This window comes from Pimephales promelas, chromosome 12 (genome assembly GCF_988280905.1).
Source record: "Pimephales promelas chromosome 12, fPimPro1.hap1.1, whole genome shotgun sequence".
Classification (NCBI taxonomy): Eukaryota; Metazoa; Chordata; class Actinopteri; order Cypriniformes; family Leuciscidae; genus Pimephales; species Pimephales promelas.
In genome coordinates, this window is record NC_142780.1 from 30,996,037 (window position 1) to 31,010,200 (window position 14,164).

The window sequence follows — 14,164 nt, forward strand, 5'->3', positions numbered from 1 at the left end:
TTCTGAAATTTTCTTAAATGTTAAATAAAGCAACATGGTAAAAAGATGAAAATTACTTCATTTTACTTTCAATTTAACATTAACATTTTTCATAACTCCATATAGGACATTTCTATACATAAATGTAAGCACTGTGGCAGTAGTAATGCAATATTTAGAAAATGTACTCTTGATACTCAAGAACTTTTAAAACCAAGTACTTCAGTACTTTTACTTGTGCTTGAGTAAAATTTAGCAAGGGGTACCTGTACTTTTACTCAATATTAAAATATAGATAAAAATGTAAGGAATTTGCTCTGGCTCTTGTTTGAAATGATTTTGTTCTATTGTTGTGCTTGTTGTTGTTGTCGTCTGTTGCAACCAGGATGGTCGGTGTTGTATTTGTCCCACGCCATCTCCACTGTGATTGAACGACTGGGTAAAAGGTGGTAGTGATGAGTTCTGGGCTTTACGCAAAGTTGAACAGTTTTCAACTCTTGATTTTTAAACACCGGCCTTAGAGGAAAAAAAAAACGCTTTGGTCGACACATGTCTGTTAGATTTTAGGGTATCTGTATGCTATTGAACTGGAATGGACAAAAAGTATATTTTAGCATAATTTTATAGGTAACACTTTACAATACGGTCCCACGTTAGTTGATGTGTTAACTGTCTGTAACTGGGGCTTGATGCATCACTGAATGTATCTATAGGTTTCTGCAGTCAGTCAGTCATTTTCCAATCCCACCTCTCAAATAAACCCATCTCAGTATGAGCAAGAGCCAACATGGAGAGAAAAAAGGAACTACACAGAAAAACAAACATACTTCTTTCCAGCGTCCCTTTCGGAGGCAGCTGTGGTAGCTGTCGTCCTCTCCTGCTGTTCACGGGGGTCCCGGTGGGGCTGGTCTGAACCGATCCACCACGAGGATTCGCCCTAGTACACAAAACACAATCACCATTATTATTGCTGTTTTGAGCAAGCACCTTATTTCCATGATGCAAGGCATTACCCTGAACACTGACAGCGCTTGCGAGGAAATCAAAACAAGGTATCACAATAGGACATTAAACAAAAATGCAAAACGAGATCCCACGGTTGCTCTATGAAGCACCAGCAAATGAAAATCCAGTTGAAAATGATACATTATAAAAAATAAAGAAATGAAGGGTTAAAAAGCATGTGGATCAGTCAGTCATATATATGATATTTCACATATACATGTGCTGTAAAATCATGCAGATCCATCTGAATGATGCTGAGGATTAAAATAACAATAAAATAAACATGGCTGTCCATCAGCATTTTGTATTAGCATAATATCAAAGGGGGTGTTAATATATAAGGTAAATATATGGTACGTACTAAGTTTGTCTGTTTTTAATGTTTTAGCTATTTTCATGGTGAAATCCAGCTTAAAGTATCAGATATACACTACGATTCAAAAGTTTGTGGTCAGTAAGATTTTGTAACCAGTAAGGTTACATTTATTTGATCCAAAATACAGTTAAAACAGAAATATTGTGAAATATTATTAGAAAACAATGTATAAAATAATGTATTCTTGTGATGCAAAGCTGCATTTTCACTTCAGCAACATTAGTCACATGTTTCTTTAGAAATTATTTTAATATGCTGATTTGCTGCTCAAGAAACATTTCTTATTATCATCAATGTTGAAAACAGTGCTGCTCATTTGTTTTTGTGGAAACCATGATAAAATAAATAAATAAATAAAAATCAGGATTCTTTGATGAGTAGAATGTTCAGAAAGAACAGCATTTACTTGAATTAAAAAATCTAAAAATTATTTTAAAATATAATAATTAATTAAAAATAATTATATAATATAAATATAATTAATTAAAATATATAATATAATTAAAAATAAAATAATATAATTTATATTTAAAAAATTGTAAAGTAATAAATGTCTTGATTGTTACTTTTATTTAATTTAATACACCCTTGCTTAACAAAAATATGTATTTTTCACAAAGAAAAAAAATAAATAAATCTTGCATCAACCCAACAGCTCACTGATGTAAATTCAGTTGTTCTGCCATTCTATCCTATGCATTACTCCCGGTAGGAGTCTTCAGTAAATATGTACTTTACACAGATTTTAATGGTCCATTAGACAAAATGCTTGATGCTTTGGCACATGAAGGTGAGTCTTCCACAGTGATGCTGCAAGAGAAGTGTGCACTTTTCTCCGCCATCACCCAAAACAAACAAAACATATTAGAACCAAAGGGGGGGGGGGGGGGACATCACAATACAGGGATAACAACAACCAATGGAGATTCCACATCACTCACTGAAAGTATAACTGGTGTGTTTTGATATAAACCAAATCATTAAAAAGAAAGGAGCCGTATCTGGTGCAGTATCTACAGGGATCATGAGATGGAGCGGATGATGCCGCAGAGGGGGCATAAAATAAATCAAAGGGGTTGGTTGGGGATCTTTGTTAACACATGAAAGGTGTTTTGTTGGATTAGTCAGGCCTGCTTTGATCTGGGTCACCTCGATAAGGCAGGGGAGGATGGAGCGGAGTGTCCTGACGGCAGCGAGGGCATCGAGGATCTCATGTGGGGCCCGTCAGGCGGCCGCTCTGTGGAGCGAGAGCGACTGTACATGGGACGCTCCATTGCGGACCGCTGGTCTGCAGAACGGGACCTGTGGTGATACTCGTGCCTGTCTGGCGCTCCGTATTTCCTGGAGAAACGTGATTGGGGGGGGGGAAACAGGTCGTGTTTAGTGTGGGACAGGTCGGTTGTGTCAGGCTGATGGAGACTCTTACAGATCCATGGTTAAGCTGTGTCGATCTTTGGCACTTTGGAAGCAACAAATGTATGAGTCTAGTTCAACAGTTCTATTCTGGATGTAATAAACTTTTCATTTGGTTTTGATGCAGAGTTTATAAGATACATGAACTATTACAAATTAAAACTGTGGAAGGAAAGAGTGTTCTCGGATTATTCCCAAATTTTTAGTGAAAAAAGAAAAAAAAAATCCCATCCATTTTATCCAGAGAGATTTTTTTTTTTTTTTAGAGATAAGTTGAAAATAATTTCAGGACAGATCCTTAAATCCCTATGGAGATTTCCCAAATGAATGGGAAAAATATTTCTGGAACCAACACTGGTTTAAAAAACAAACACTTTTAACACTGTATAATATACAATAATGCACAAGACGACACAGAGACACGTGTAGTGCATGAAAAGTTGCCCAGCGTCAGATCACAGATTAATATGTTAATAAATAATTACTGAAATAAATGCAGTGACTACACTGGCCGTTTAATAAGAAATGTTAACGTACAAATAATATTAATAAAAGAGATTTTATTTTTAAAAGTACTCAAATTAAACATTTTAAAGTGTCTGCTTGAAATTAGTAAAAAAAAAAAAAGTGTTTTATTTCTAAGCAAATTCTTTTTTTTTTAAATTGATGGCTATTTTAAGACTAATTAACTTGTGAAATCTTTCAATTCCATATGATTTCTATCTCTAAATGAAAGAATGGATTTTTTTAAGGTGAAGAAATATGTTATTTGGATATCATTATTCTAATATATTGAAACGTCAAAGCAAAGAACTACAAAACATAAAAATGGTCACAACATTTTTTAACATCACTTTGTGTTAGCCAATTACTACTGTATGCAACAACAATGCGACGTCTTCACTGTTCTCTATTTCTTGGTTTAGACTAGTGCTGTCAAATCGATTAATCGCAATTAATCACATCTAACATAAAAGTTTGAACATGTATAATATGTGTGAGCGTGTCTATATAGACTTTTATGTAATGATTAATCGATTTGACAGCACTAGTTTAGACATAAACGTCCCTAAATTTAGTGAGACTTATGCTTTGAATGAGAAAATGTTATTTGCAAATGGGTTATGAAAATAAACATCATTTTAAAAAAGTATGGTAAAACCGGGAGCCAATATAAAGACTTGGCACTAGACGTGGGGTTATTCGGTAGTGAAACGGGCCCGGCTCATGACAGGGCAGCAGGGTTGCTCTCGGTGCTGGATATCATCCCATATAATGTCTTCAACTTGAAACAAAAAGGCTGTCGACATTTTAGACAGGCCATAAATGCCTGACCCAAAAAACTGCAGCACCGGTACCCCTCCATGTCACCGTACGCCTCTATGACGGGTCGTCCCAGCAGGACAAGGTAACCTGACCACTGTCCGCCGACTGATGGGAGACACACTATTGCCAAAAAGACACAGATATTTGGAACTGGCTCACATAAACCCTCACAGACTGTGCTTTAAACACACTTGCCCTGACATCGCTACTAAATAATAAAATCTTAATAAAATATAATCTTAATCTTTAATAAAATCTTTTTTTAAAGTGATAAAAAGTAAATAACAAATTAAAGATTAGAGATTAACATCTGCTAGACAACTTTTTACACAAAACACCAAGTTAGAGATTATAGACAAACACACATGGATGTGTAGCACTCAAAGCAGTGAAGTACTGTATTTATGTCCGTTTTACCTCATTCGTCACTGATTATTCAAACAAAACCGGAGATAGCAGCAAAAATAAGCGCTCAGATTCTTTATGATGACCTTATGAGAAAATGATGACGATGCTTTGGGAATGATTCAAAGGCATACAGTAGCTCACCATTCTTACAAAGAGAAGCTTGTTGGGTATAATGGTGTATATATTGTCCAAGCTTTCTTGGGAAATATATACATTTGGAGGGACGGTGTACTGTACATTAGGACAGAGGGATGAGGAAATACATGTGCTCTTCCTTCAGCATGTTCCCATTCAGTTGACGCCAACTACGTCTGACATTCACGACTGAGAGGGAACGGTGGTTTGCATTCGCAACAAGGACGTTTTTCAGAGTGTTTCCTAGTTTTTTAGACATTAAACCTCAGGTTGACATTCATAAATCACCAGTGAACTGTTCAAATATATACAAAATTAAACCTAAAATTATTACAATGCATTATAAGAACTGCTTTTAAATTATTATCATTTTTTTAAAATTATTTTATTTTTTATTTTTAAATTGATTAAATTTATATTTAATTATAATATTCTATAATTAAAATAATAATAATAATAGAATTTAAGTTGTTTTTTAAATGTTTTAATTATTTGTGTAGCTTTCTGAAATAAACACTTTGTTTATTTTTGTTCTTTAAGCTACAGTCATTTATATTCAATTACAAATATAATTCATTCAACGCTCAAAAGTATTGATTGAACACAAAGCACTAACAATTCATGAAAAAAAATCATTTTGCTGATTAATATTTGTAAGTTCATGATTATTAGAGCATCACAGCATTGGCTGAGTAATCTACAATAGCAAAACTAATACTTTTTTTTTTAAATATAATTAATATGAATAAATAATAATAAATATGAAACTAATTCATATAACTAAAACATTATGGGTGGATGCTGCATCCACAACAGAAACAAACTGCAAATATATATATATATATATATATATATATATATATATATATATATATATATATATATTTAGTGCACCTTTACACTGTAAAAAAAATGAATCATGGGTCTTTTAATTTTCATTAAAAATATGAAGGTGAAAATTAAAAATATTGTGTATATTTTATTAAGAAAATTGTGGTTCAGTGTTGTATAGAAAATATTGAAATATTTCACTAGAGATACATTTTCCTATTTTTTTTTAAGGAAACATCCACAATTTTGAGGCTTTAACTGAGAACCCAATTAAGCTGATGGAATTATTTAATTATTTATTAATTTAATTAATTATTAATTAATTATTAAATTATTTAAAGAGAATTAGCTCAATTATGCGGTTTTATTTAGAGCCACCATTGTAAGTTCCCAGCATGCTTTGCACATGGCTGGTAATGGAGAGGAAATATTGAAATTAAGTGTTCTTTTATGTGTTTTTGAGTAAAGGGAAACATCGGTCAATGTTTAATTTTCAGTTTTGTTTGCATTCACTCTGATTCAGATACTTTTGTGCGTCAACTTAAAATAAAAAAGCATATTTCACTAAAAATATTACATTTGTGCATCATAGACTAAATAATTAAGGGGATTTTAAATGATTAATTCGGGTAGATTCCATGAAAGAACGTAGTAAATACCTTGTATTTGTTTTAATACCAGGACATATGCAATCAGTGTCAAAATGTCAACATGAGGTTGTTAGGTTTAAGGTTTCTCAATGTCAGAGACCCTCAAGAATGCAGGTTTTCAACTAAACAACAAATCAGTATGAAACTGGTGGCATCTTATCATGTCATGATTATGAAAGTGCTGTAGTGAAAACCTGGATGTGTTAAAGTTGAGAGTTTGAGAAACCCTGATGTGTTAGTGAGGGCTGGGTAATGAGGACGGATGTCGCTCTACCTGAGTTCCTTCAGCTGACTGTCATGAGGCTGACTGTGTCGGGTTCGAGGTAAGGTGAGAAAATGACTGCAGGCAGATGGAGAGAATATAGATGGAGTTTCAGAAGAGAGATGGGAAGATTTGAGGGAAGAATGTTTATTTTGGAGCTGATGATGGTGGGATGAACCCAAACTCGTCATGTGGAAGAAATGTGGTTACTGTTCAATGACACCAACACTCACACACCCAACTGCATCACGTCATTATAAAACAGTATAATTAAAGAGGCCAAAAGGATTGTCTTGCACTATAATCTGTATTTAAAAAATTGACTATTACTATGAATAATCTGATATTATTTTTAATAAAGTGACAGTATAAGTGCACTTCATGGAAAAACACCTGCTACACAAATATACACTCAACGTCCACTTTATTAGATACACCTGTTCTTTAATCACCCAATCACTTTAGGCACGTAGACATGATCAAGACGATCTTCATCTGAGCATGTAATGGGGAAGAAAGGTGATTTACAGTAAGTGACTTTAAACGTGGCATGGTTGTTGGTGCCAGACGGGCTGGTTTGAGTATTTCAGAGAATCTGCTGATCTACTGGGATTTTCATGCACAACCATCTCTAGGGTTTACAGAGAACGCAACAAGTGAAGCAGAAGAGCATCTCTGAACACACACACACGGCTAAGAATAGGAAACTGAAGCAGTTCGCACAGGCTCACCAAAATCAGACAATAGAAGATTGGAAAAACGTTGTCTGGTCTGATGAGTCTCGATTTCTGCATATTGTGGGGTCGGAATTAGTGATAAACAACGTAACGCATGGATATATCCTGACTTGCATCAACAGTTTAAGCGGCTGCTGGTGTAATGGTGTCTGGGATATTTTTTCGCCACACTTTGGGCCTCTTGGTACCAATTCACCTTTGGCTAAGCCACGCCCTAGAATGTAGATTGACCAATCACAGCACAGCCAAGAACAAGCTCCCACAGAGGTCGGACACTTTTTGACTGCGCTCCATTGACTTTCAACACAGGTGTCTCATATTTTTGGTCTCGGCAGGCTATTACCGTCATAATTTGATCAAAAATATGGTTAAACGTTGTGCCTCGGACATTTGTAACACAGATACGCGTTTCCCAGAGATGTTGGAGGGGGGTGTCCGTTTTTTCCCTTCCCAAAACCGAAGTAAAATCCTGACAAGTGTCGTGTTTGGATTAAACTGTATGGACGTCCTCAGTCAGCTAAACCCCTCAAAGATCAACAAGCACATCTTTTTTTTTTACTTCTAACCTTACTGTGAGTGTGAAGTTATATTAGTTAGACCATTTTATAATGTTTTAGGTTATGATTTCGGTTCTCATACCGGTTGTTGATACACTAGCACACGCTGCTAATAAATACAACGTGTAGTCTGTCGTTTACTTTGTAATAATGATTATAGAAGTGAATAGAGACCTACCCAGCTTGCATGAACAGTGTTGCTCCCTGATATTGTTAGTCCCAGCCTCAGTCTCGATTAGTAGGAAATGCGGTTGTTCATTTTTTTGACTGTGACCAGTAGCGTTATGCTTTTGCCTCTATTTTGGATGGCTTGTTGTTTTTCGTGTATTTTCTTCCTTGACCAGCAATAATGACCACTGACGACTTGAATTGAATAAACTGAACTGTTTACTGAAGTTTCTGAACTTGAATCATTAAATACAGCGCTCGCACATGAAATCAATCTCTTTTTCTTTTTTTTCCTTCATATACACTGATGCATTATTGGTAGAATTCTCTTAAAGCTGAACACCCCCATTAATGTCAAACTGTTTCTGTTATTATTAAAGATAGCAAATTCACATTTCTGTTCTGATTAACATTGTTTCTTGCGTTTCACCTGTATGTCTTGAATATAGCCTTCGAACGCATATTGCAGCCCCTTTTGCCTACTTCTTTCGGACACTTTATTTGCTGCTTTATAAAAGTTTGATAACATTTCAGCAGGAAGCTGTTACAGCATAAGCCACGCAGAGCGCAGATGAAGTTTGACGGATGTAGCAACAGTAACTAAGGGGGGCGGGGCTTAGCCAAAGGTGAATTGAGCATCGCCACAGCCTTCCTGAGTATTGTTGCTGACCACGTCCATCCCTTTATGACCACAGTGGACCCGTCTTCTGATGACTACTTCAAGCAGGATAACGAACAATGCTTAAAGGGCATATTGCAGGTTAGAGGACCCAACGAGTCAATGCATAGAAAAACAATGTAGGAACTAGATTTTCTTTAAAATATACGCATAAACACGCTATAGAAGCTTCTGCAGTCGTTTTTGTGAGAAAATTTTACTTCCGCGTCTGAAAATGGGCGTGGCGGGCGTGACGCAATGAGCGGGAGAGCCGTCGATTCACACAACAGGAAAACAATGGATCGCATGACATTTCGGACGCTGAGGAAATACTCGTATGACGGATCAAGCCATAAAGTTATGAGCCTGCTATGCTAAAGAGATCAGGGACAGGCCAGGATAATGTCAGACAGAATGGTCAGAGAAAAATTTAGCTGTGGTGTGAGGAGAAGCAGTGGAGAACAGGACAGGTGCCTTTTAGGTGAGAGACGTGCTTATAGTATACACGTTCGCTAACGATATACACTGTGCTCACAATATTGTACAGATTATTATGATCCTATAACAGGCCAGCAGACATTAGTATGTTTAGGGTAGATTTATATACTATTAAATGTATAAAAACTTTACTTGAGTAGCCTATATTTTTATACTAAAAGCATAGGCAAATTTTTAATACATATTTTTCACCTAGGTTATAACATAAACAGAACATTAAAGATTTGAGTATTTAAACAACCAATTTTGTTTTTCAATTACAAGTTTTATTTAGGGCATGACATGACTAAGTTACCTATATAACACTATTTGATGCCATTGGTAGTATACGACGATCAATATTCTTGCTTCGGCATACCATGTTGAACTCCATCATATCGCCGGGATGCTAATCATTTGATCTGAAGTGAACGCTACACACGACCGCGTTTTCCGAGCCGATGCAGAAGAGAAATCCCGTCTCTTCACCTGCTCAAACCGCACCAGGAACGAAAGATAGGCTATAGCACCGTCACTTTTATTGTAATGGAAACTTGTGGACTCGATCTTGAAGTCCTGACAGGCTGGAGTTTTTGCAATCTCCACAAACACAATAATTTACCATGACGATGATAAATTAAAATGCAAAAACTAACGAAAGCACACTGACTGACGAACGCCTACTCTGCACTGAGCCGAGGCTGCGGCTCCCTGATATGACGTCAAATGACGCGATGTTGAAAAAAAAGCGGTTTTTACTAGCAGTCCAAGAAACGCTCACTTTATCTTCTAAATTAGTGCCCTTATGTTGTTTTAAAACATTTTAAATCCTGCATTAACTTTTCATATGGTATTTTCATACAAGGTTATCTATAAATTTCGATATTTTTTTTAACCTGCAATATGCTCTTTAAATCATCTCAAACTGGTTTCTTGAACACGACTGGGTTCTCTAAACTCATATGGCCTCCACAGTCACCAGATCTCAATCCAATAGAGCAGCTTTGAGATGTGGTGGAACTGGAGATTCACACCAACAAATCTGCAGCAACTGTGTGATGCTATCAGGTCAACACGGACCAGAATCTCTGAGGAATGTTTCCAGCACCTTGTTGAATCTATGGCACGAAGAATTGAGGCATTTCTGAAGGTCCAACCCGGTTCTAGTCAGGTGTACCTAATAAAGCGGCCGGTGAGTGTATATTTCTATTACTATGCCAATTTGCCAATGTTTGCTCGCTCACCAGAAACCCTCAACAACTTTTTACTAAACATAATACTTGGAAACAAGCTTCCATAGATTGATTAACCTTTTACAAAACATAAACATTATGAATATTAATATTAACAATTGATGACAATGCTTGCTTGCTTACTAGAAAACCCTAAATAAAATTTTTACTAAACATAAATATAAGTTTGAGAGGTGCACGATCCTTGATGTTGATTCGGTGACACTGACACACTCAAACCCTTCAACCACAGTTCAGATGCTTACGAAGAGATTAAGAGTTAAGACAGAGAGATGTGTCTTACCTCTGAGAAGGGGGCATGCTGGGAGACCGTGACCTCGCCCGGTTGATGTCGGCTGACCGAGAGCAATGATTGGACGATAAGACCTGGTCAGGCACAGAGAGGGTGGAGCTCTGGAGGTCCCTGCCGTTCCTATAGTCTGTAACAAAATAAAGAATTACAGAAATGATCATCTGTGGCAACAAAGATTTTTACTACATGCTTTATTGCAAAACTGCCAAACCATTTAATTAATAATAGCAATTTAAATACGCTTTAATAAGAATATTTCTTCAAGCAAAATTGTTTAATCGGTTTGGATCTTTGTATTTAACACTGTCTGTTTTAGATTATATATTATATGTGTTTCCGTAATAACCGGTTCTTAAATTGCTGTTAAATCCAATATGTTCCAGGCCAGCCATGATTGAATTTAACTCCCATTAAATCAGAAAACGGCTTTCACAACCAAAACCAGAATAATGACTTTTTCCTCATGCAAGAGCTGTCAGCCCACTCAGCCTGATGGCATTTCATTACCCAGCATTCAGTGTGGCCACGCTAAGGTCAGTGCCTCGCATGATTACAAAAGATTGATGTTCAACTGACTGTGTCGCACATTAAAACAGGCTGAAGGTAGAACAATGTATCAAAGAGAAGTTTGAGGGGGGATATTTTGTCTTTCTGATGACTTATTATTTTACTTTTTACTAGGAACTACAGTAACAACTGATTCTAATAGAGTTTGAAGTTTTCATGTTGCTAATGGTGTAATTCTCCACTAAATATGTAGCATCCACAAAAGTTGGGTAAAATTGGGAAAATCAATTTTATCAGTAATTAAAAATTATAATAAATAAACATAAGTGCTTTTATTTAACATTTTGGTCTTGCTTTATCTACGAAGGAGATTTTCGATGCTGGTCAGTAAGATATTTTTAATGATATTTTTGAAAGTAGCCTCTGGTGCTCAAGACTAATACAGTAATATGTTGAAAAACATTTTAAATAACTTTTAAATTAAATTATTAAAAAAAAAAATTTTTTTACTCCATTCTTGTGTCACGTGATCCTTCAGAAATCATTCTAATATGCTGATTTGCTGCTCAGGAAACATTTAATATTATTAGCAATGTTGAAAACAGTTGTGCTGCTTTATACTTTTGTAGTTCAAAATAACAGTTTTATATATATATATATATATATATATATATATATATATATATATATATATATCTAAATATTAGGGCTGTCAAACAATTAATCGCAATTAATCGCATCCAAAATAAAAGTTTGTGTTTACAAAATATATGTGGGTGCACTGTGTATAATTATTTTGCATATATATATATATATATATATACATATATATATATATATATATATATATATATATATACACAAATACACACACATGCATGTATATTTTAGAACAAAATATTATTTATATATAAAATATTTATATTTATATATAATATAAATTATATATAAATCTATATACAGTATACATGGAAATATTTCTTAAATGTATACAAGCATGTGTGTGTATTTATATATATATAAAATAATTAAACATAGTGCAGCCACATCTATTATGTAAACACAATAAACACAAACTTTTATTTTGGATGCGATTAATCGCGATTAATCGTTTGACAGCCCTAATACTGTGTATATATATAATATATATATATATATATATTGTAAGATTATAATTTTTTTATGGTCATTTTGAAGCATCCTTGCTGAAAAAAAAATATATATAAACTAAAAGTATCAAAAGGTATTAATTACCTCCTGTAATATCACCTATAATGTTGTCAGCTACAGAGCTACAGTATCTATTACAGTACAAGCAACATTAGTTTGGTCTGTCTGTTCTGAAACACACACACACACATATGCACAACCTCATTCTGAATGTGACCTCTGTGTGCTCCAGCGCAAGAGACTGCATCGGCACCAGTGCATCATGCTGCAATAAATGAACGGCTGCTAAACACAAGGGCCACAAAACAACTACAGCTGCACAGAGCGCATGAAGGGAAAGCAGCGATCTATAATTCCTCTGAATGTTAATCATCTTCTCCCGGCGGAAAGCACTGCGTCAGCACTTTACAACCGGCCCGGAGACAGAGCCAAAATCAATGAGAGAGAGAGAGAGAGAGAGACCGAGACTGAGAGAGGGTTTCCCTCTCTTACAAAGAGCACGAGTGGAATTTTAAAAAGGGTGTGTGGATGTGTGTGTTTCTAGCCTGTTTAGATTTTCCTTTCTCGTCTGAGATGGACATTTTTTTGCACCAGTATTAGGTTAAAAAGTGGCTATAATTAAGATATAAGACACCTTGATTTATTGAATTGAACTGCTAAAAGTTCAAACATTTGAAGTGGATTAAAAATGAAAAATAGTCACATTTATTTCCGAGATGATAATTGAATGGCAATCGCTGATCAACAATGTGCCAAGGAAACATTTCTACACTCTAAAAAATGCTGAGTTGTTTCAACCCAAATTTGGGTCAAATATGGCAAACTCAAATGTTGGGTTAAAAATGTAATTTAAAAAAATTACAATAGAAAGTGAAAGTTGAAGTTGGGTTAAAATTTGAAATTACATTTTTAACCCAACGTTTGGGTTTGTCCATATTTGACCCAAATTTGGGTTGAAACAACCCATTATTTTTTAGAGTGCAAGTTTTTCAAGTTACATTTTTCCTAATATTTTTAAGTTAACATTTTTATTTTATTTTATTTTATTTAAAAATTTAGTTACAATAACAACACTAATATGTGGCATTCAGCAAGCGTAGGAGTATGCATTATGCAACATTTCAAACAGTAGTATGCTACATATATAGTAGTATGTATGCAGTATACAGTTTATACTATATATGCTATAGAGCAAGCAGTGTGTTTTTATTTTTTATTAAAAAAATGTCAATAGTATATGGTGTGTATACTGCACAGTAGTAAGTGATAAGTAAAACAGAATTAATTATGCAACGTTTTTAAACAGTATGCTACATTGTTCTTCAAACCTGCATGCGAGTAATATCCAGTTATCATTTGGAAAAAAATATGGTTCTGTGAGAGTGTGTGCTTTCAAGAGCAGAGAGTGACTTCATATTAAACGAATTTAACAGTAAATGTCTTCTTCACCTCCATTAGATGGTGTCAATTTCACTGTTTCCGCTAACATCTTACCTGACACAACGCCAACACCATCTTCACCGTCATAGTCTGAGAACTCACTGTCACTGATCCTCTGAGACCCTACAGGAGAAAGACAGAGACACAGACAGACAAGTGTTAGTACGGTCCGTACCGAGCCTGGGTCATGTGATGTAGCTGTTCTATGAGAATGTGGATTCTACAGCAGGCAGTGAGGTGTAATGTGAGGATGTTTTCTGCTCTATAAACCACTATAAACATATATGCGACCCTGGATCACAAAAGCAGTCTTATGTATCCATTTTTAAAAATTGAGATTTTTAAATCTCACCTGAAAGCTGAATAAATAAGCTTTCCATTGATGTACGGTTTGTTAGGACAGGACAATATTTTGGCCGAGGTGCAACTATTTGAAATCGGGAATCTGAGAGTGCAAAAAAATCGAAATATTGAGAAAATCGCCTTTAAATGTTTCCATTTCTGTTGCCGATTGTGCTGC

The 14,164-nt window shown here is 35.1% G+C and overlaps 1 protein-coding gene across 35 annotated transcripts in view; it reads right to left on the reverse strand.

The window, feature by feature from the left end:
- The window catches only part of rims2a (regulating synaptic membrane exocytosis 2a), a 188,248-nt gene that overhangs the window by 66,625 nt on the left and 107,459 nt on the right, over positions 1 to 14,164 (reverse strand). For 31 of the 35 annotated variants that reach the window (XM_089117958.1, XM_089117956.1, XM_089117944.1 and 28 more), the window contains 5 exons: positions 13,699 to 13,767; positions 10,519 to 10,654; positions 6,398 to 6,463; positions 2,510 to 2,701; positions 807 to 916 (listed from right to left, as the gene is read on the reverse strand). In XM_089117958.1, coding sequence (XP_088974084.1) covers positions 807 to 916; positions 2,510 to 2,701; positions 6,398 to 6,463; positions 10,519 to 10,654; positions 13,699 to 13,767 — 573 coding nt within the window. The remainder of the gene's footprint in view (positions 1 to 806; positions 917 to 2,509; positions 2,702 to 6,397; positions 6,464 to 10,518; positions 10,655 to 13,698; positions 13,768 to 14,164) is intronic. The other 4 variants (XM_089117952.1, XM_089117959.1, XM_089117966.1 and 1 more) reach the window with 2 other exon arrangements.